This window comes from Pan troglodytes, chromosome 21 (assembly GCF_028858775.2).
Source record: "Pan troglodytes isolate AG18354 chromosome 21, NHGRI_mPanTro3-v2.0_pri, whole genome shotgun sequence".
Classification (NCBI taxonomy): Eukaryota; Metazoa; Chordata; class Mammalia; order Primates; family Hominidae; genus Pan; species Pan troglodytes.
This window is the reverse complement of record NC_072419.2, coordinates 54,928,655-54,948,393: the sequence shown is the minus strand read 5'-3', so window position 1 is coordinate 54,948,393 and position 19,739 is coordinate 54,928,655. Positions and strand designations below refer to the sequence as shown.

General features: G+C 53.5%; 1 protein-coding gene across 2 annotated transcripts in view; it reads left to right on the top strand.

Annotated features, from left to right (window-relative positions):
- PREX1 (phosphatidylinositol-3,4,5-trisphosphate dependent Rac exchange factor 1) overlaps nt 1-19,739 on the top strand; it is a 204,426-nt gene that overhangs the window by 159,055 nt on the left and 25,632 nt on the right. For both annotated transcript variants that reach the window (XM_016938084.4, XM_016938085.4), the window contains exons 15-24: nt 3,656-3,728; nt 9,512-9,654; nt 11,333-11,425; nt 12,373-12,521; nt 14,188-14,273; nt 16,066-16,202; nt 16,862-16,982; nt 17,982-18,169; nt 18,514-18,675; nt 19,363-19,573. In XM_016938084.4, coding sequence (XP_016793573.2) covers nt 3,656-3,728; nt 9,512-9,654; nt 11,333-11,425; nt 12,373-12,521; nt 14,188-14,273; nt 16,066-16,202; nt 16,862-16,982; nt 17,982-18,169; nt 18,514-18,675; nt 19,363-19,573 — 1,363 coding nt within the window. The remainder of the gene's footprint in view (nt 1-3,655; nt 3,729-9,511; nt 9,655-11,332; nt 11,426-12,372; nt 12,522-14,187; nt 14,274-16,065; nt 16,203-16,861; nt 16,983-17,981; nt 18,170-18,513; nt 18,676-19,362; nt 19,574-19,739) is intronic.

The window sequence follows — 19,739 nt, the reverse complement described above, 5'->3', positions numbered from 1 at the left end:
AGAGTGATTGTCTCCAGGTCAACCATACAGTCTGAGTGAAATCCTGCAGCTCCTTGTACATGGTGGGTCGGTGAGAGGCATCCTCGGGCATCTTTATGGGGTCTCGGAATTCATGGGTAAAGAGGCTGTCTGGGGTCCTATGTAACTCACACCTCTTTCCCCCATTACTCTGTCTCTCCACCCCACTTTGCCTCTTCCATCTTCATTCCTCAGTGGTTCTCTCCAGTGAAAAAATAACTAATCAGGAACAGCTGACATTTATCAAATGCTGCCTGTGTGCCAGGCTTTGGGCCGAGGGTCTTGCACAGAGTGTCTCATTCAATCCTCACGAGAACTTGGTGGGATGGAGACACTCTCCCCACCACTATAGACAGAGACCGAGACAGGGAGGTGAGTTCAGAATCAGTTTCCAAACTAGGTCCTCTCTTCTCCCTTCTTTCTGTCCCTCCTCCCCTCTCCCATCACATCCCTTTTCTTCCCTTCCTTCCACTTTTTGTGCCCCACCAAGTAGGAGACTTTGAATTTTGATGTGGGATGATGAGGTGAACATGGCAGGCAGTGTCCCTGCCCGCATGGAGCTTACACCCGGTGGGCAACAGACCTTAAGCAAAATGTATACATGGGTGAGTTAATTTCCCAGATGCCTTGCAGGGTACTGAGTGTGTGTGACTGGTGAGCGTTTATTGAGAGGACGGGTGGAGGAATGTTTGGGGGGCTACTTTCAGGTAGTTAAGGATGGGACTCTCTGAGGAGGTGGTACGGCCCTGAGACCTGCAAAGCCGGGGCAGGGCATTCCAGGTGTGCAGGAAAGGATGAGTGCAAAGGCCTTGAGGTGTGCAGAGGGCACCTGGGGGTGGGCAGGCGGGTGTTGGGGTCAAGGCAGGGAAGCATGGTGGGGGAGGTTGCAGGGGTCTCGTGTGCAGCGGCTTCCTCTGGGAGAGGAGAAATTGCATCCTTCCCAGAGGGCTGCAGGGAGGTGGCAGGGCTTCCTGTTCAGGTGGCACATCGGGGCCTTCTGTATCACTGTTGACCTGAGAGTCCCTGCTGGCCTAGCTTTAGGAGCTCCAAGACCCTGTGGGGAGGCTGGGACTGTGAGCGCCTCAGAAGGCCAGGTGGCTCCAGCTGCCTGCCGGGCCTCCCATCTGCAGAGCTAGGGCCTGCCGCCATTGGGCCCTGCTGGCCTCCCCACCGCCGGCCCCTCACGGCGTGGGGGTGGCTGCTTTGGATATGGCCTCTCATAGCCACCTCCCCTGGCAGGGTTCCCAACCCGCAGGCCCTCCAGCTACTGGCTTGGGGTCCTGTGGGAGAAATGTGTCTTTATGGAGTCAGCCAGGGCAGGCAGTGTGGTGAAATGTCAAGGCCAGAGGCTCTGCCCCAGGCCTTCTGCCCAGGGCTGAGTCCTGCTGCCTCTGAATAGCACCCCTGTCTCCTCTGGTTGGAAAATCCCCTCTGGCTGTGGATGGGAGGGGAAAGGCGGGGCCTCTCAGGGCTCCTCATTCTGGGAGGTGTTTCAGTGAGACGAGGTGGTGCCTGTGGCTGTCTCTTTGGAGTTCAAGCTCATTGACCTGGCTGCAAGCTCCTATACAATCTGGCCCCTGCTGACCACTCCTTTATTAAATCAGCAGACAGCTATTGAGCAGGGACTCTAGGTCAGCCCCGTTCCCAGCACTTAGGATTGAGCGGGGACATAGCAGTGCCGGCTCCTGGCCCCCGCGGGCCTGACTCAGCTTGTCCTCCTCTGGCCGGCCGTGCTGCCTTCTGGTTCCTCTGCGCTCCAAGCTGCTGCCCATCTCCAGACCTCTGCCCCTGCTGTTTCCTCTGCTTGACAGTCCCTCCTACCTGCACATGCACGTGCACACACACACACGTGTCACACACTTGGCCTGGACGTATTGAGTGTATTTGGGTTGCAAGCAACAGAAACAGGCCCTGGCTAATTGAAGGGGGAATAAAAAAGGATGACTCATTGAAGGGAGGTGGGGCACTCAGAAAGTCAGGGCAGGCCTAGGAGGCCTTAGGAAGAACTGGCACCGGGAAATGCTGAGAAGCTAGCACTTGGAGGCTCTGTCCAGCACACCGCTGTGGGGGACAATCAGCGCTGCTTTTCCTTGTCCTTGGGGTCCTCCACTCAAGTGTCATGTTCTTGGGGCAGGGAGCATCCGTTTGGCCTCAGCCTGGCCTAGGAGGGCTGCAAACCTTGATCAACTGCCCCACCAAGATGACATCCCACCTGGGAGAGTTGGCCCCAAAGGCCAAACCTGCAGGGTCCAGCACACGAGCCGTGCCTCATTCTTCACGTTTCGGGTTGGATGTCACTTCCTTGGGGAAGTCCTGAGATGAGTCACATTGCCTTGGTTCAAATTGTATCAGTTTGGAATATTTTCATTTGCCAGGATAACAAACCCAACTGAACAGTGGCTTACAGAGATGCCACCTATCAAGAAGCATGGAGCTAGGTGGTTCCAGGGCTGGTTTGTGGGCTCAGTAGCAGACAGAAGAATCTTCCATTCTTCACCCCACCATCCTGAGCATCACTTCCTCACATGACTTTATCCCAGGCAGGGAGGAGTGGTGCTGCTTTTCCCTTTTACCTGGAGGGGAAGGTGTTTTTCAGAAGCCCCTGGTAGGCTTCCCCAGTCATCTTAGTAGCTGGTGCTTGGTCAGTTAGCAATTGAACTTGATTTCTAGTATTAGAGACACAATTATGGAAGCTGAGCCAAATTAGGGTTTGTGTTTCTGTAGCATGAGAGAAGTCCAGAGGTGGGTGGTTCAGAGCTGCTAGAGTGTCTCCTGATATCTTTGGGGACCACACTCTCTGTGTCTTTCTGCTCTGCCTTCCTTAGTGCATTTCCAGCCATGAGGGCACCTTGTAGTCTAAAGTGACTGCAAGAGTTCCAGCCATCACATCTTTGTTCCAGGCAGGAGGAAGAGAAAGAAAGGGCCAGGGACAAGGGGTTTTGCCAGAGCATCCCACCAGTGATTTCTGCTTATAGCTCATTGGCCACCTGTAGCTGCAAGGGAGGCTGGAGATGGATGAGGGCTTCTTGACCCAGGGAGGAATGGGAAAGGTGTTGCTAGGTAACCAACATTGTCTGCCGCTTAAAATCTCCATTTTTTCTTTGCGGTATTGATCACAGTACAATAAAATAGTCTTGTTTGGAGTTTATTAATAATAATCACAAATGGGGCCAGGCGTGGTGGCTCACGCCTGTAATTCCAGCACTTTGGGAGGCCAAGACGGACGGATCACGAGGTCAGGAGATTGAGACCATCCTGGCTAACACAGTGAAACCCTGTCTCTACTAAAAATACAAAAAATTAGCCGGGTGTGGTGGCAGGCGCCTGTAGTCCCAGCTACTTGGGAGGCTGAGGCAGGAGAATGGCTTGAACCCAGGAGGTGGAGCTTGCAGTGAGCTGAGATCGTGCCACTGCACTCCAGCCTGGGCGATAGAGTGAGACTCTGTCTCAAAAAAAAAATAATAATAATAAAAAATAATAATCACAAACCCGTTTTGGGGTTACTGCAGTAAACAAAACAGACAACCCCTGGCCCTCGTGGAGCCTACCTTCTTGGGTGGTTGTGGGCTTCTCGCTGGCCATGCATGGCCTCTCGGATGCTGCCACCTAACACCCTCCCCTTCTTGTTCCATTCCAGGGAGACTGCCAGACTCGGGAGGAGGCAGTGGCGCTTGGCGTGGGTCTGTGCAACAATGGCTTCATGCACCACGGTAACCACCCCCACCTGCAGCCCAGCCCCTGGGACCTTGCTCCCTGGAGCTGATGGTTTGGGGGAGTATGGGAGGACTGAAGCCAGGTCTGTGGCTCTCTAGACCCCCGGGGGTTTGGGGTGGCTCACGAATCCCACCTCCCTCCCCTTCCTGTTCTGAACCGATCGAGAAATGGCTTCTGGTGTCCACTGGGGACCAAAATGGCTGGAAGGACATGGGCTAGATTTGAAGTCCAACCCATGAGTTTCCTGTGCCCTTCTTCCTGGGGGGGATGTGGCCTTCCAGGGTAGGCAGCGAGGCCAGATGAGGCAGGCCTGGCCCAAAGGCCTCCGTGGGGAAGGAGGAGCTGTGCCCTGTGGGACAGTGGGCAGGTGGGTTGTGAATGTGAGAGGCATGAAGTCCTTCCTGGGATGTCTGCCTCTTTCCCCGGCCTCCTCCCTCAGATAAGTGACTTTTCTTTCCACTGGGAGAGAGGCAGGTATTGGGGGGTGAGTTCTGAGATGTTCCTGAGGCAGGAAGATGGCAAGAAGGAGGACGAAGTGGCTCCATGGACACCGGTTTAAATTACAACAAAAGTTAGTGTTCTGTGTGCCTGGGCTCTTTCTGGACACTTCACATATATTTATGAGTTTAATACAGCAGCCCTTTGATGTGGGTATTAACATCAGCCCCATTTTATAGATGAGGGTATAGAAGCTCAGATAGTTAAGAAACTTTCTCAAGGTTACATGGCAAGTAGAAGTCGGGATTAGAACGCAGGCCATCTGGAGCCGGGATTAGAATTCAGGCCGTCTGGAGTTGGGATTATAATTCAGGCCGTCTGGAGCTGGGATTACAATTCAGGCCATCTGGAGCCAGGATTACAATTCAGGCCGTCTGGGGCGGGATTAGAATTCAGGCCGTCGGGAGCCGGGATTAGAATTCAGGCCGTCTGGAGCCGGGATTAGAATTCAGGCCATCTGGGGCGGGATTAGAATTCAGGCCGTCTGGAGCCGGGATTAGAATTCAGGCCGTCGGGAGCCGGGATTAGAATTCAGGCCGTCGGGAGCCGGGATTAGAATTCAGGCCGTCTGGGGCAGGATTAGAATTCAGGCCGTCTGGGGCAGGATTAGAATTCAGGCCGTCTGGAGTCGGGATTGGAATTCAGGCCGTCTGGAGCTGGGATTAGAATTCAGGTCGTGTGGGTTTAGAGGCTGCACACTCAACTACTGTGCTATGTAGCCTCTCCCCTTGAAGGCCCTGGGGGATCCCTGAGTTTCCTGTCCTTTCAGCAGGACAGGTAAACCTTTAACCCCCGCCAAGGTGCCATTTTCCTGTTTCTAGAACATTCCTCAGAGCCTTTGCACTTGCAGTTTCCCTTGCCAGGGTGCCCTGCCTGCCTCATCCCTGCAGGTAACACAGTGTTTCTGCTCAGTTGACCCCTCCCCAGTGAGGGCCTCCCCACAACCCCAGCTAAAATAGCTCCTCCCCGTCATCACTCTGCTCCCAGCTCGGATTCTCTCTTTTTTTTTTTTTTTTTTCAGACGGAGTCTTGCTCTGTCGCCCAGGCTGGAGTGCAGTCGCAGGATCTCGGCTCACTGCAAGCTCCACCTCCTGGGTTCGCGCCATTCTCCTGCCTCAGCCTCCCGAGTAGCTGGGACCGCAGGCACCCGCCACCACACCCGGCTAATTTTTTGTATTTTTTAGTAGAGATGGCATTTCACCGTGTTAGCCAGGATGGTCTTGATCTCCTGACCTCGTGATCTGCCCGCCTTGGCTTCCCAAAGTGCTGGGATTACAGGCGTGAGCCACCGCGCCCGACCAGATTCTCTTTTTTTTAAGGGCCTGTTCTCTCCCTGTTAGGCAGATCCCATCACTCCTTTCTTTGTTCATTCTGACATCACGTGTGGTGTCTTTGGTGTTCCAGGCACCGTGCCAGGTTCTGGGAGCAGAGTGATGACCAGGACAGATAACAGTCCCGTGTGTGTGTGTGTGCACACACACTTGTATGTGTGTGCACACATGTGCATGTGGTGTGTGCAGGGGAAGGAAACAGGGATGCCAGCAAGGAGGTGGTCATGATAGTCCAGGGGAAGGAGGATATGGCTGGGACCTGGTGGTTGCAAGGGGTTAGAAGTGGTCAGATTCAGAAAACCCTGAGCCACAGGAAGGCCTTTTGGCTATTTCTCCTTTCTGATATTGGCTTTTTTAGTTCTAACTCAGAGATCTGCAAACTCCGTCACAGCTGCTTAACTCTAACTCTGCCTTTGTAGCACAAAAGCAGCTACAGAGAGTATGTAAACAAATGGGCATGGTTGTGTGCCAATAAAACTTTATTTAGAAAAGCAGGTGGTGAGCCATAGTTTCTTTTTTGAGACAAAGTCTCACTCTTGTCACCCAGGCTGGAGTGCAATGGTGTGATCTTGGCTCACCACAACCTCCGCCTCCCAGGTTCAAGTGATTCTCCTGCCTCAGCCTCCTGAGTAGCTAGGATTACAGGCATGCGCCACCACACCCAGCCGGGCCATAGTTTGTTGAGCCCTGGTCGACCTGCTGGATTTGCGGTTCTCTTGGCAGAGTGAGCCACGTGCTGGAGACCTGAGAGGCCTTTGGATCTATCCCCTGCCTTGTGGCCAGCAGGTCCCTGACTCAGCTGACTCCCAATAGGCCCATACGCCTCTCTGGGCCTCAGTTTCTCCAGTTTTCCACTGGAGGCCTTGCATTCCCCTCCTGTGCGCTCAGCATGCCCAGAGTTCTGTGGGAATAGGACTCACTCTTTAGCTTCCAGTTTCCCCAGCTGAGGTGGGCAGGTAAGGACCAGTCTGGACGGCTGAGGGCATTTTCACGTGTCTACCTCATCTTACCAAAGTCCTTCATTCCCAGAAGCTGCTCTGTTTGCCTCGGGGCCCTCTGACAGCCCCGAGCCTCCCGCCAGTCAGCTGGGCACAACCTCTCATTTGTGGGTGAGGGTAATTAGGGGTCCTCCCCAGCTGCTATTCCGGGAAGGCTGCTGGCTGTGGACATTCTGCTGGGTGGTGACTCCCAGGCAATCCTGATGTCCTCAAGGGCTTTCAGGGAGAGAAATTGCAGGGCGTGACCCTGCTCCTCTGTTCCCTGCCACGAACTCAAAAATAGGCTAAAATAGGAAAGGGCCAATTCCAGGGTTGTGGCTGCAGCAAAATACAGGGTGAGGTGCAGGATGGGCGATTGGGAGGGGCCTCTGTGGCACCTTTTGAGGCGCCTCGAACTGGGGCCGAACTGAGCCTGCAGACACTAAGGTATTCCCACCTTAGGGCTGACCAGGGGTCCGGCCCTCTTGCTTTAGGCACATATGGGGAAACTGAGGCTTGCCATTTAATCCCCACAGCCACCCCAGCATGTTGGTCCTGTTGTTATTCTTGTAGACAAGGAAACTGAGGCTCAGAGAGGCTAAAGGGCATGAAGTCAGGAAGGGGCTGAGCAGGGATTTGAACCCAGATCTGGATTATCCTATAAAGCCGGACCAGCAGCCTCGAGGGAAAGGTATTGAGGTCGGTAGCTCGCTTGGCTGAGCTCGTGGACTTGAGGGATTCCACGCTGTTTTCCACAAATATTTTGGCCAATATGCAACATTGCAATTCTTCCTCCCACTCCTGGAATCTTCTAACTTAATGTTTATAGTGGAGTCGAAGCCAGCGGCCCCCTGGGGCCTGGCTCCCCAGCTCTGGGGAAAGTGGCAATTTGTGTGTCTGTTTTCTCAAAAAGGTAACAGGGGTGGCCTGAGAAAGGGGCTCACAAACAGGTAGAGTTCCAGGTGAAATGTCCTGGAAAACTAAGGAGACAGAAAGAAATGCCCCCGGCTGCTTTCCACTGAGTCACCACATCCAGAAAAAGCCTCTGTCTTCAGGGACAAGGGGGATGTCTTGTGGCTAAGGCAGCTGGTTTCCCTTGTTTCAGGCACCCACTGGCCTCCGACAGCTGCCTTTACCTCTCCGAGCCTTGATTTCCACCTTTGTCCACTGTTTATACTCAGCCCTGCCTCATCTAACAGGCCTGCCTGGACAGTGTGGGGAGAGGAGGAGCAGAGGAAGGAGGCTCGATGAGGGCCCTTCTGCTGCCTGCTGGCTGCTGGCTGTGTGACCTAGGGGCCTGAGTCTTAGTCTCCCTGTCTATGAAAGGGGCACAGCAAATCCTTATCCAAGGAGCAGATGAACTTAGCATGCCTCCCCAGTGTGCCTGGCACTGGGAGGTGCCCAGTTAAGTTGTAAGTTACAGGGATCAGATCACCAATTGGTTGATACTGGTTATTTTTATTCATTTTCCTGGTTTGTCCTAGAAAGGGGTCAGTGTGTGTGTGTGTGTGTATATATATATACACACATACACACACAGACTATATATATTATATATGTTATATACATACTATATATTATATTATATATATATATATATATATATATTTTTTTTTTTTGAGATGGAGTTTCGCTCTTGTTGCCCATGCTGGAGTGCAATGGCGTGATCTCAGCTCACTGCAACCTCCACCTCCCGGGTTCAAGCAGTTCTCCTGCCTCAGCCTTGCGAGTAGCTGGGATTACAGGCATGCGCCACCATGCCCAGCTAATTTTGTATTTTTAGTGGAGACAGGGTTTCTCCATGGTGTCTCAGGCTGGTCTGGGACTCCCCACCTTGGGTAATCTGCCTGCCTCGACCTCTCAAAGTGCTGGGATTACAGGCGGAGCCACCGCCTCTGGCCGGCGTCAGTATTTTTTTTATGTAAAGGGCCACTTAGTAACAATTTAGGCTTTGTGGGCCGTACAGCTTGTCACAGTATCCAACTTTGTCCTTGTGGCTCAAAAGCAGCCACAGATAATACAAGTACAAATACAAATGGCTGTAGCTGTGTGCCAATAAAACTTTATTCATAAGGTCAGGTAGTGGAGCAGATTTGGCCTGCGGGGACTGAGTTTGCCAACTTTTGGTCTAAAGTGTCTCAGCATCATTTCCCTCTGAGAGGTCTGAGCGCCTTTTCACAAATTACTGCTCATTGGAGTTTGCTTATGTTGACTGTTCATATCCTTTGCCCATTTATCTGTGAGCTTCTGAGCTTTTTCTAGTTGATTTGTTAGAGGTTTTTATATTCTAGATATTTATTCCTGTTGGTTTTGGACACTATAGTTACCTTCACATCTGCCATCTACCTATGGAGTTGTTATCGAATGGAGGTCCTTAATTTTAGTCTAGTACATGAGGGTCTTATACACAGACTCCTTTTCTTCTCTAGGACAAAGATGTCATCCTATATTTAGTTTTGTTAGCTTTGGTTTTACTGTTCATACGTAGGTCTTTAATCCATTAGTTTATTGTTGCATATGGTGTGAGGTAGGGATTCAATTTTTCTCCCCCCTGGGCAAGTCAGTTTTCCATGCACCATCTGCAGAATACTCTATGATCATATATCATCATCATAGACTAAGTTCCTGCAAACACTTAGTCCTCTTATGTGACTTCTATTCCCTTCTGCTGGTTATTGATCTGTTTCTACTGCATTTCCACACTGTGTGTTACTATGGCTTTGTAAAATATTAATGTCTTTTTATAGCAGGTGAGGCAAGTTCAGACTTTTCAAGAGAAGTCAGAAAGCCAGATCGCTTTTTGAAATATCCTAATATGTTAGTGTTGGCATATGATTCCATTTTAATAGAATAGTGTTTGCCAAACCAAATGTGTCCATGGCCTAGTTCCAGCCTGTGCCTGCCAGTTGGCAAACATGGCTGAAACTTTCCCATGTGAATCTGACCACTGAGTGCACATCTGTGGATCTGCAGTGCTGGAGAAGAGCGAGTTCAGGGATGAGTCCCAGTACTTCCGCTTTCATGCTGACGAGGAGATGGAGGGGACCAGCAGCAAGAACAAACAGCTTCGCAACGACTTCAAGCTGGTGGAGAACATTCTGGCCAAGCGCCTGCTGGTAGGAGCACAGCTGAGCAGCTGTCCCTTCCTTGCCAGAGCCCCCTGCAGGCATGGGAGCTGGGCGACCTTCTGGCTATGCACAGAGAAGGGGGCTCAGCTTGGAGTACCAGAATAGGTGGATTCTAGGTGGTAGGGGGCAACTCTGCCAAGAAGCCAGGCTGCATCACTGGCTGAGACTACCCTCCTAACAAAAGAGATTGGGCTTGCAGGTCTCCCTTTCTGTTCCCTTGCCTCTCCTGTCCCCTCCCCGTACACTGTATAGAGAGGTTGGCCTCCTGAAGCAACTTATCCTGCATACCCCACAGCAGCCCCCATCTTAACGCGTGGCCTGCAGCAGGCAGTCAAGACAGAGGCTCAGAGGTTAGGTTTCTGGTCACTGCCAGGGTTGGAGCTGAAGCCTGACTCATATGAAGACGGCTCCATTAACTTCTCTCCCATAGTACTGCAGGGACTGCTGTTCCCTCTGATTTCATTCCTCTCACTGTAAAGTCCCCTAATGCTTCCCGTCACACTTAGGATAAAATTAAACCTCTCACTCCCCTCCCCTCCCCTTCCCTCTTTCCTCTTTCCCTCCCTTCCTCCTTCCTTCCTCTCTCTTCTTTCTTTTCTCTTTTCTTGTTTTCTTTTCTTCTTTCTCTCTCTTGTGCCCGTCCTTCCTTCCTTTCTTCCTTTTCTTTCTCTCCTCCCCTTTCTTTCTTCCCTCCCCTCCCCTCCATTCCCCTCTCTCCCCTCCCTTCCCCTTTCTCCCCTCCCCTCTCTCCTCTCTCCTCTCCTCTGCCTCCCCAGTGGCTAGGACAACAGACCTGCGCCACCACACCCAGCTAATTTTTGTATTTTTTATAAAGACAGGGTTTTGCTATGTTGCCCAGGCTGGTCTTGAACTCCTGGGATCAAGCGATCAACCCGTCTCGGCCTCCCAAAGTGCTGGGATTACAAGCGTGAGCCATTGCGCCTGACCTCCTGATCTCTTTTCTTATCCTCCAGTGCCTTGGGGCCTCCCTCAGGACCTTTGTACGTGCTGTGCCTGCTGCCTGGAGCATGTTCCTCCACTCTTTATGAAGTTTTGTTTTTCATTTCGTTCAGGCCTCAGCTCCGATAGCACCTTCTCTGCCCCCTTGCCGTGCCCTATCCCATTAAGTGCTTTAATTCCAACTACGTACACTCCCTGCATCACATCCTGTATTTCTTTTGTTTATTCGTTTATAGTTGGCCTCCTGCACTAAGCAGGGCTGAGCTTGTTTGTCTTGTTCTAGATGGTGTCTCCAGCATCCATGAGAACTGCCTGGCCCGTGTGATGGGCAGCATCTCAATCAATGTCTGTTGACTGAATGAGTGCCTTTCCCTGTATCCCCCGCACTGGGTAACCCCCAGACCTGTTTCTAGCATGCCTGCCATCCTGCCCTGGGGTGGGACCGCTCCTCCCTAAACTCCCTGACTCCACATTCTTGGTGGCTGGACACCTTTGGATCCGTGTGATTCGTTAAGCCAGTGGCAGGCACAGAGTGAGCACTGGCTCTGCCAGGTGCTGTTTGCGTTTTGCTCTGTCTCGCCCACCTGGATCTGGCCACTTCCCTACTAGACCTGGGACGAGGTCATGGTCCTGTGGGGGCCGCGGTGGGGCTGGCCGTAGGCCCACCTCGCTCCCTGACCGGGTTCCTTCTGCCCTGGGCCCCCAGATCCTGCCCCAGGAGGAGGACTATGGCTTCGACATCGAGGAGAAGAACAAGGCTGTGGTGGTGAAGTCTGTCCAGAGGGGCTCGCTGGCTGAGGTGAGGCCCTCGGGGGAGCTGGCAGGGACCGTGTGCAGGTGGCAGAGCGGGGTGTCTCTCTTCACCCTCCTTGAGGCAGCCCAGCCCAGGAGATTCTGGAATGATCGCTGACTCCTCTTCTCTCATTGCTCACGTGGAGAAACTGAGTCCAGGACCCACTGTCTGCAGTGGCTGCAGTAGCTGGGAGTGAGTGCAGAGTCCCGGCGCTGTGCTCCTGGTGTGTTCCACCACTGCCCTCTGCTGAACATTGTGGGGAGGTACAAGAAAAAAGCAGGTGTCTCAGTTTTCTGCAACCAGTCACAGTGGCTTGAATAAGATAAGCTCATTGCTGTCTGATGCAAAGCCTACAGGAGGATAGGTTAGGAGAGTGAGGGTGTGGCTGGCCGAGGATTCAGCCCTGGGGCCTTCCAGCTTTGCCTGGGGCGTGTGCAGGTGGGTGGGGGAGATGCACCTGCCGTGCTGGCTGGAGCCCAGCTTGCCCCTGTGGCAATTAGGAATGCTTTGGGCTGCAAGGAGCGACATACCCATGGCCAGAGCGGCTAGGTTGACCTTGCCAGTGATGTGAGCGGTTGGAAGGAGGCAGTTGTGAATCTTGGTTCAGGTCAGCAGGTCTTCATCTTTCTTCGCCAGGCCCTAACAGACATAAGATGGCCACCCCGGTGTGACCCTCGTGTCCCCACACAACAGGGTCAGGCCCCAGCAGAGTTTCCCCTCAGGAGGAATACCTTTCCCAGCTGCCCTCCCATGAGCTTCCCTTTGTGGCTCATGAGGCAGAACCAGGTCCCTTGTGCCCCTCAACTGCTTACCACAGACAGCACGCAGTCACCCAGTCCTGCTGGATCCCTTGGGCCAGCACCCTTCTGCTGAACACATTTGAGCTTCCTTGGTGAGGAGGGAAGGAGCTTAGTAACCGGTGTGCACGTCTGTCCTCCGCCGTCCCTGCCCAGATGGCTGGCCTGCAGGTGGGGAGGAAGATCTACTCCATCAATGAGGACCTGGTGTTCCTGCGGCCGTTTTCCGAGGTGGAGTCCATCCTCAACCAGTCCTTCTGCTCCCGCCGCCCTCTGCGCCTCCTGGTGGCCACCAAGGCCAAAGAGTGAGTGTCCCAGGGCGGGGTGTCCAGCAGCCCTGCCTCTCAGGCTGAGTGGTGGCTGAGGGCTGGGGTGGCATGAACTGTCCTGGTCCCCCGTGGCTGGGACCCATTGTTGGAGGCACACAACACAAGCTGGACCTTCATTCATTCGGCAGATGTTTACAGAGTGCCACTCTGTGCTTGGTGGCAGTTTGGGCCCTGGGAATCCAGCCACGTGGGGATGCATGCAGTTCCTGCCATTCATAGATCTCAGATCTAGTTGGGGGAGGAGGCAGGAGACAGACAATGTGCAGATACAGAAGTAAGACACTGAGCCTGTGCTGGTGAGCGTGGCACAGATAAGTTTCTATAAACCCGGGAAAGGGGCCAGAGTGTGCAGAGGGATGGCCGTCAGGGAGACGTCACTGCGAGTCGGGGTGAAGACCCAAAGCAGATGAGGGGGGAGTCAAGGGGATTTCTGGAGGAAGAGGGCTCCAGGCAGGGGAAGCAGCTAGGGCAGAGGCCCTGAAGTGGGACCGTGTCTGGCGCATTGGAAGAGCAGAAGGAAGCTGATGGGGCTGGAGCAGTGAGTGAGAGGGAGGGCTGGGTAGTGAGGTCTGTGGGGTAACGGGGTCCAGGCCCTGGAGGCCCCTGGCAAGGACCCATGAGGAGCCACTGGAAGCTTCTGATCGAAGTCCTGTGGCTGCAAGTGGAGCTCAGATTGTCAGGGGCAAAGGTGGCTCTCGGGGGAGCTGAGGAGGTGGTGGCTCAGCAGAGTGCGAGAGCAGGGGTGGGAGGAGCAGACCCGTGCTAGGGGTAGGTACCGGGAAGCAAAGCATTTTCTCTTTGAAAAATTATGCATCTGGTTTTTCACTTTTCCCTTTTATTTAACACAGATCTTCTCTTGACAGGAGGGGTGGAAAGTTTTAAATATGATTATTTCAGTAAAAAGGCGAGCTGACTTAGGGAAAAATGTGGTTGATCGATGGGTTGGTATGTGGAAGTGGCAGAAAGCACCAAGGTGGAATGTGTCTGCTGAAAGCTGTGGAAACACCTGGTTTGAGAGCAGGCTTCCAGCTCGGCTTTATCTGCAGGGGGGAATGGGAGGGACAATTGTGCAGCATAGGGTTGGAGACCTGCCTTAGACGGGGATGTGGGCAGGGTACTGATGCTCCAGGAGCAGTGACACCCATTGCCCTCCCTGGCAGGTGCTGCCTCTCTGCTTTGGGGATCGACCCACAGAATGGCCCAGACCTGCCTTCCTAGGGGACTTGTGTGGGTGTTTTTCTAGGGTCAGCACCGAGATGTACCAGCAGATTACTTCTCACCCTCCCACCTGCGATTGTTAAACTATTGACTGGTTGGAGTGCTGGTCTCACCTCCAAGGGTCTTAGGACAGGGGAATGATGGAGGTGTGGGAGGATGGTCTGGAATTTCTGTGCGAGGACAGAAGCTCCAAGGGCAGGCCAGTGGGTTGTGCTTAATCAAAGATCCTGGTGGCATGGGCTCTGCCTGATTGACATTTCTGTCTGTATTTGGGAGCTGGAAAGCCTGGTGTTGCTACTACTATTTTGGGCTGAATTCTCCCAGTGTTTCCAAGGCAGAAAGTCTCTGGGTTGGCCCCGGGGTTATTGAGAGTGATGCTGGTTTTCCTCATGGCCTTTTCCCCTGCCTCTTCTACCTGGTGCAGGATCATCAAAATCCCCGACCAGCCGGACACACTGTGCTTCCAGATTCGTGGAGCTGCCCCACCATACGTCTGTGCTGTGGGGAGAGGTGAGTGGGAGCCTTGGGAGAGAGGGGAAAGGTGCAGAAGATGGTGGATCTGTCTGTGTGGCAGGAGTTCAGAGCCTTCTAAACTCTAGGCTTCTGCCAGACAATGTACCATCAGCACTTATTTTCTTTGCCTGATGCCAAGACTTGCAAACACAAATGCCTGTTGGGGTCAGGCAGGCTACAAGTGGGTAGCCATCCCAGTGGAAGACAGTGGGTAGTGGTGAGGACTATGGCAAGGTGAAAAAATACATGTTCACTCTGGAAGGAGCAGTGGCTCTTCAGCTGGAGCTCCTTATTGCCAGACAGGAATGTGGGTCCACTCTCACCAGACTTGATTTTCTAAGAGAAGCCACCAATGCAAATTTGGGGGCTCTGCCGCAATACTTCTATGGCTGGATCCAGCCGATAGGCCACCAGTTCAAGACCTCTGCTTTCTGCATTGCCTATTCCTTGTGTGCTATTAAAGTTGTCACTATGTCTTGGAGATGGAACCAAGTAGGTCTATGATACTGGGCCCCCAAACTTTTTTTGCATCTAAGTGCCCCTCCTTTTAAAGTTTAAACATAAATTTTTCACTTGTGTGGTCATAGTTGTGTGTTTACTAGGTGTTCATTAAGAAAACGCATACCATGACAGAAGGTTACTGAGAATTTGATAATATTTTAAAGTAGGTTTTCATTTTGTCCTAAAGCAGTGATTCTCACCTTGGGACAACTTAGTCTCCTCTCCAGAGATCATCGGCCCTGCCCGGAGACATTTTTGTTTGTCATAACTGGGGAGGGGGTGTTTCTGGCGGTTAGTGGGTAGACCAGGGATCCTGCTAAACGTGCCACAGTGCACAGGACAGCCCCAGAGAACCACACAGAATTATCTGGCCCAAAATGTCAGCAGTGCCTTGGTGAGAAATCCTGCCTCAGAACATCTGCAGAGATACTGATAATAGGTAGTAATAGGTGTTCATAGGCAAAGACGGTAAAAAGAATAAAACAGCTGCTATTTCTTGAGCACTTACTGAGTGCCAGGCATGATGCTAAATGCTGCACATGTATTAGCTCGTCAGATCTCGCCGGGACCCTCAGGGTAGGGATTATGAGCGTTCTCATTTCACAGATGAGGAAGCCAACCTCCAGAGAGTGAAGGGACTTGCCGAAGGTTCCAGGGTCGGTCTATGGCAGAGCCAGGGTTTGAAGCCATGCAAGTCCCCAGGGGCTGTACTTGGCACCACCACACCATTCAGGCCTGGTATTGCCCCATGTCTGGGCAAAGCTTGGCATTTGTTTGCATTTCCAGACCTTTCACATGAACTACAAAAAAAACCCTGGGTTCAAGACCTACGGTTTGGGGATTGTGGAATAGCTGAAAAACCTTGCCCTTGGAGTCTCATAGGCCTGGTTTGAATCCTGGCTTCTGGCCATTCGGCCTAGAGAGCATGGCTTTGCCTCTCTGAGCCCATCACGCTTTCTGCCAAATGCGGCCCAGTAGCACAAGGCGGCTGCAGGACTTTAAAGGAGACGAGGTTCTAGAGTGAAACGGGCCTGAATCGGATCCCGTTTGCCTTGCTGCGTGACCTTGGGCCAGCTACTACTTCTCTGAACCTTAGTTTCTTCTGCAAAATGGGAACATCAATCCATTCTTTGCACTGGAGTGTCAGAGGGCGGCTCTGGGGTGGGAGGGGTGGAGGTGGAGTCTTTGCGCATGTCTGGGGTTGCAGTGGTGGGTGGTGGGGGACAGTGTTCAGCGGGCTGCTTGTACTTGCCTGGCATCCAGCCTCATGTGCTCCTGTTCCCCTTAGGCTCTGAGGCCATGGCTGCAGGGCTCTGTGCTGGTCAGTGCATTCTGAAGGTCAATGGCAGCAACGTGATGAACGATGGTGCCCCTGAGGTCCTGGAGCACTTCCAGGCATTCCGGAGTCGGCGCGAAGAGGCCCTGGTAAGTTTACCAGAAACCGGGGCCGTCAAAGAAGTCCTGCTGAGTCGGGGCGGGTGGCTGAGGGCTGTCCTCTCTTTAGAGAAAAGCCTGCATGTGCCACTGGTTGTGAGTAGGGTGGAGCTGCTGACCCAACAAGAGGGAGCTGGGCCTGAGCTTTGTGCTCCCACTGCATCCTTAAACCAGAGTTGCTGAGCCATGATACCCGGGGGTCTCGGTTTTCACAGCTGTGAAATGGGTGTGACCAGACCCTCTCTCCTCACCACATAGGCATGTTGGGCACATAGTCAAGTGGGTTGCGAAAGTGGATACTCCATTTGGTTGGGGGCCAGGGTTCTGGTGGAGGGCAAGATTCCCTCATTGATTGATTCACTGGTTCACTCAGTGTGTGTGTGTGTTGGGCACCTGCTGTGCACCAGGCACGTTTGTAGACCCTGGGGACACAGGAGAGACAACGTGTCTGCACCCATGTCCCTGCCTCACATTTTCACATCCCCTGGCTTCTGTATGGAGCATAGACTGTGCACGGTGAGGGCTGAGTGTGACTGGTGGTCAGTGAGTTTCCAGAGCTCTGGAACCCAGGGGCAGTTCACACCTCGGCCCTGTCCCCTCCTCCCTACCTGCCGGCACCATGGCTGTCCCCTTACTCTGGCTTCTGGCAGGGCCTGTACCAGTGGATCTACCACACCCATGAGGATGCCCAGGAAGCACGAGCCAGTCAGGAGGCCTCCACTGAGGACCCCAGTGGTGAGCAGGCCCAGGAGGAAGACCAGGCTGATTCAGGTAATAGACGGGGCATGGCATGACAGGAGCTTCCAGAGGGACTGAGACTCCGGAGGGGCTGGGTCCTCTCCTGTTGTCCCCTCCCCTCCCCTCCTCCCAGCCAGTCCACCTCTGTGCCAGCAGGTTTGTTTTTTTTTTCCTTTTTGGAGACAGGTTCTGGCTCTGTCACCCAGGCTGGAGTGTAGTGTGACCACAGCTCACTGCAGCCCCAACCTCCCTGGTTCAAGTGATCCACCTCAGCCTCCGGAGTAGCTAGGATCACAGGCGTGCACCACCACACCTGGCTAATTTTTTAAATTTTAGAGTTTTTTTTTTAGAGATGAGGTCTCCCTATGTTGCCCAGGCTGGTCTCTTAACTCCTGGGCTGAAGCAATCTTCTTGCCTCGGCCTCGCAGAGTGCTGCGATTACAGGTGTGCACCACTGCGCACGGCCGCGATGCCCGCGATGTTATGTCAGTTTCTGATGGCTGCTATAGCAAAGTGCCCCAAACCCAGCAGCTTAAACAACACACAGTTACTACTTAAATTTTGGAGGTCAGAAGTCCGAGTCCCACTGGGCTGAAATCATGGTGTCCACAGGGCTGTGGTCCTCCTTGGGCTCTCGGGGAGAATCTGTTTCCTTGCCCGTTTCAGCTCCCTGGTCCAAGCCACTATCATTTCTTACCAGGACGGTGGCAGTAGCCTGCTCATGGCTCTCCCTGTTCTGCCTTCCTCTCCTCCCAGGGGCTATTCCCCCAGATGAGAAGAGAACCTTCCGATGGCTCCCTCTGTCCTCAGGGCCAGGCCTTGGATGGCTTGTGTGACCTTGTCCAGACTGGCTCTCCAACACCTTCCATCACTTCTGCACTCGCCTGTCTACTCTGGCGGAATGTACTCCTGCCCTGGGGCCTTTGCACTTGCTGTTCCCACTGCCTGGAAGGCTTCCTCCAGAATCCTCCTCGCCTCGCCTTCCTCCCTCCCTCCGATCTCTGCTCAGATGTCACCTCTTTTGGCTTCCAGCCTTCCCACTGCTGTCCCTGGGTCCCCAGCTGAGCCTGTGTGAGGACAGCCCCATGGTCACCCTGACTGTGGACAACGTGCACCTGGAACACGGCGTGGTGTATGAGTATGTGAGCACGGCAGGCGTCAGGTGCCATGTGCTGGAGAAGATCGTGGAGCCCCGCGGCTGCTTCGGCCTCACCGCCAAGGTCTGTCTCCTTGGGCACTGCCTGGCCCTGCCCTACCCTGGGGGATTGAAGCCAGTTTCTCTTATCAAAGGTTGGGAGAAGGAGTTGGGTGGGACACCCGAATCCCATTTCCTCAGGCTTAGCCTGGAGTCCTGAATTCTGGTCCTTGTCCCACCACTAGGTAGCGTGGGACTGTGGAGAATGGCTTGTCCCTTTAGCCTCAGTTTACTCCCGTGCAATATGGGCCGGCAACACACCTGACTTCCCGGGGGGTATTACGAGTAGTACAGGAGTCACTGTGGGTGAACCGCTTAAAATCTTCCCGGCACACAGGGAGTGCTCAGTAGCTGTTGACATTTCTGCAGATCCTCGAGGCCTTTGCTGCCAATGACAGCGTCTTCGTGGAGAACTGCGGGCGGCTCATGGCCCTGAGCAGCGCCATCGTGACCATGCCCCACTTTGAGTTCCGCAACATCTGCGACACCAAGCTGGAGAGCATTGGCCAGAGGATTGCCTGCTACCAGGAGGTGCCTGCCTGCTCCCTCCGGGGTCTCTGCCACAGGTCCCAGACATTGCATCTCAGCCTGGGATATTTGGGTTGTAAATGACAAAGCCCATCCCAACTCAGCTGAAACAAACAGGAGAATGTATGGTGTGTATTACTGAAAAGGATGGAGGTGAACTTATCACATCATAGCAGTGTGGCTTCTCCGCATCTCCTGGCTTCGTTTTCCTTAGCGCTGGGTTCACTCTCAGGCAAACCCTTCTCATGTGGTGGGGACACGTTGGCCCTTGATAGCTCTAGCCTCAGCAAGCCCAGGAGAAAATTAACTCCAAGGGAGTTCTGGTGGGCTTGGCTTAGGTCACTTGCCTCACCTGGTTCCAGTCGCCATAGGGATGGAGAGGCACGTTGACCCTGAACCTCATGAACTGAGGGTGGGGCAGAGACAACACCTCAAGGATGGTTCAGGGGCAGCCAAAATGGAGCCATGCATGGGGTGGGCACCCCGAGGCCTTGGGTTCCTCCAGGCCTTCCCTGCAGTCCTGAGCCGTGAAACACAGTCCAGGGGTTCCCCTTCTCATTTGGAGCTACTGGCATTTTGTCCAACTGTGGGGCATCTGGCCTAGGCCAGGATAAAGTGGGTACTGGGTATGGGCCAATATTTCCAGACCCTGCCCTGTCATTCACGACCTTACGGCCTCCACTTTCTCAGTTTGCAGCCCAACTGAAGAGCAGGGTCAGCCCACCCTTCAAACAAGCCCCCCTGGAGCCCCACCCGCTGTGTGGCCTGGACTTCTGCCCCACCAATTGCCACATCAACCTCATGGAAGTGTCCTACCCCAAGACCACCCCCTCAGTGGGCAGGTCCTTCAGCATCCGCTTTGGACGCAAACCCTCCCTCATCGGCCTTGACCCGGAGCAAGGTACCTGTGTGTGTCTATTAGAAACTGTGTTCAGATGTTGCACTCCAGATACTTAAACCAAAACTTGTCTGAAGGTCAGCCGTCCAGGGCTGGAATGGCGGCTCCATGGTCATCAGGGATGACCTTCTCTCTTTATGGGGCAGCATCTCTAGATGTGGCTTTATGC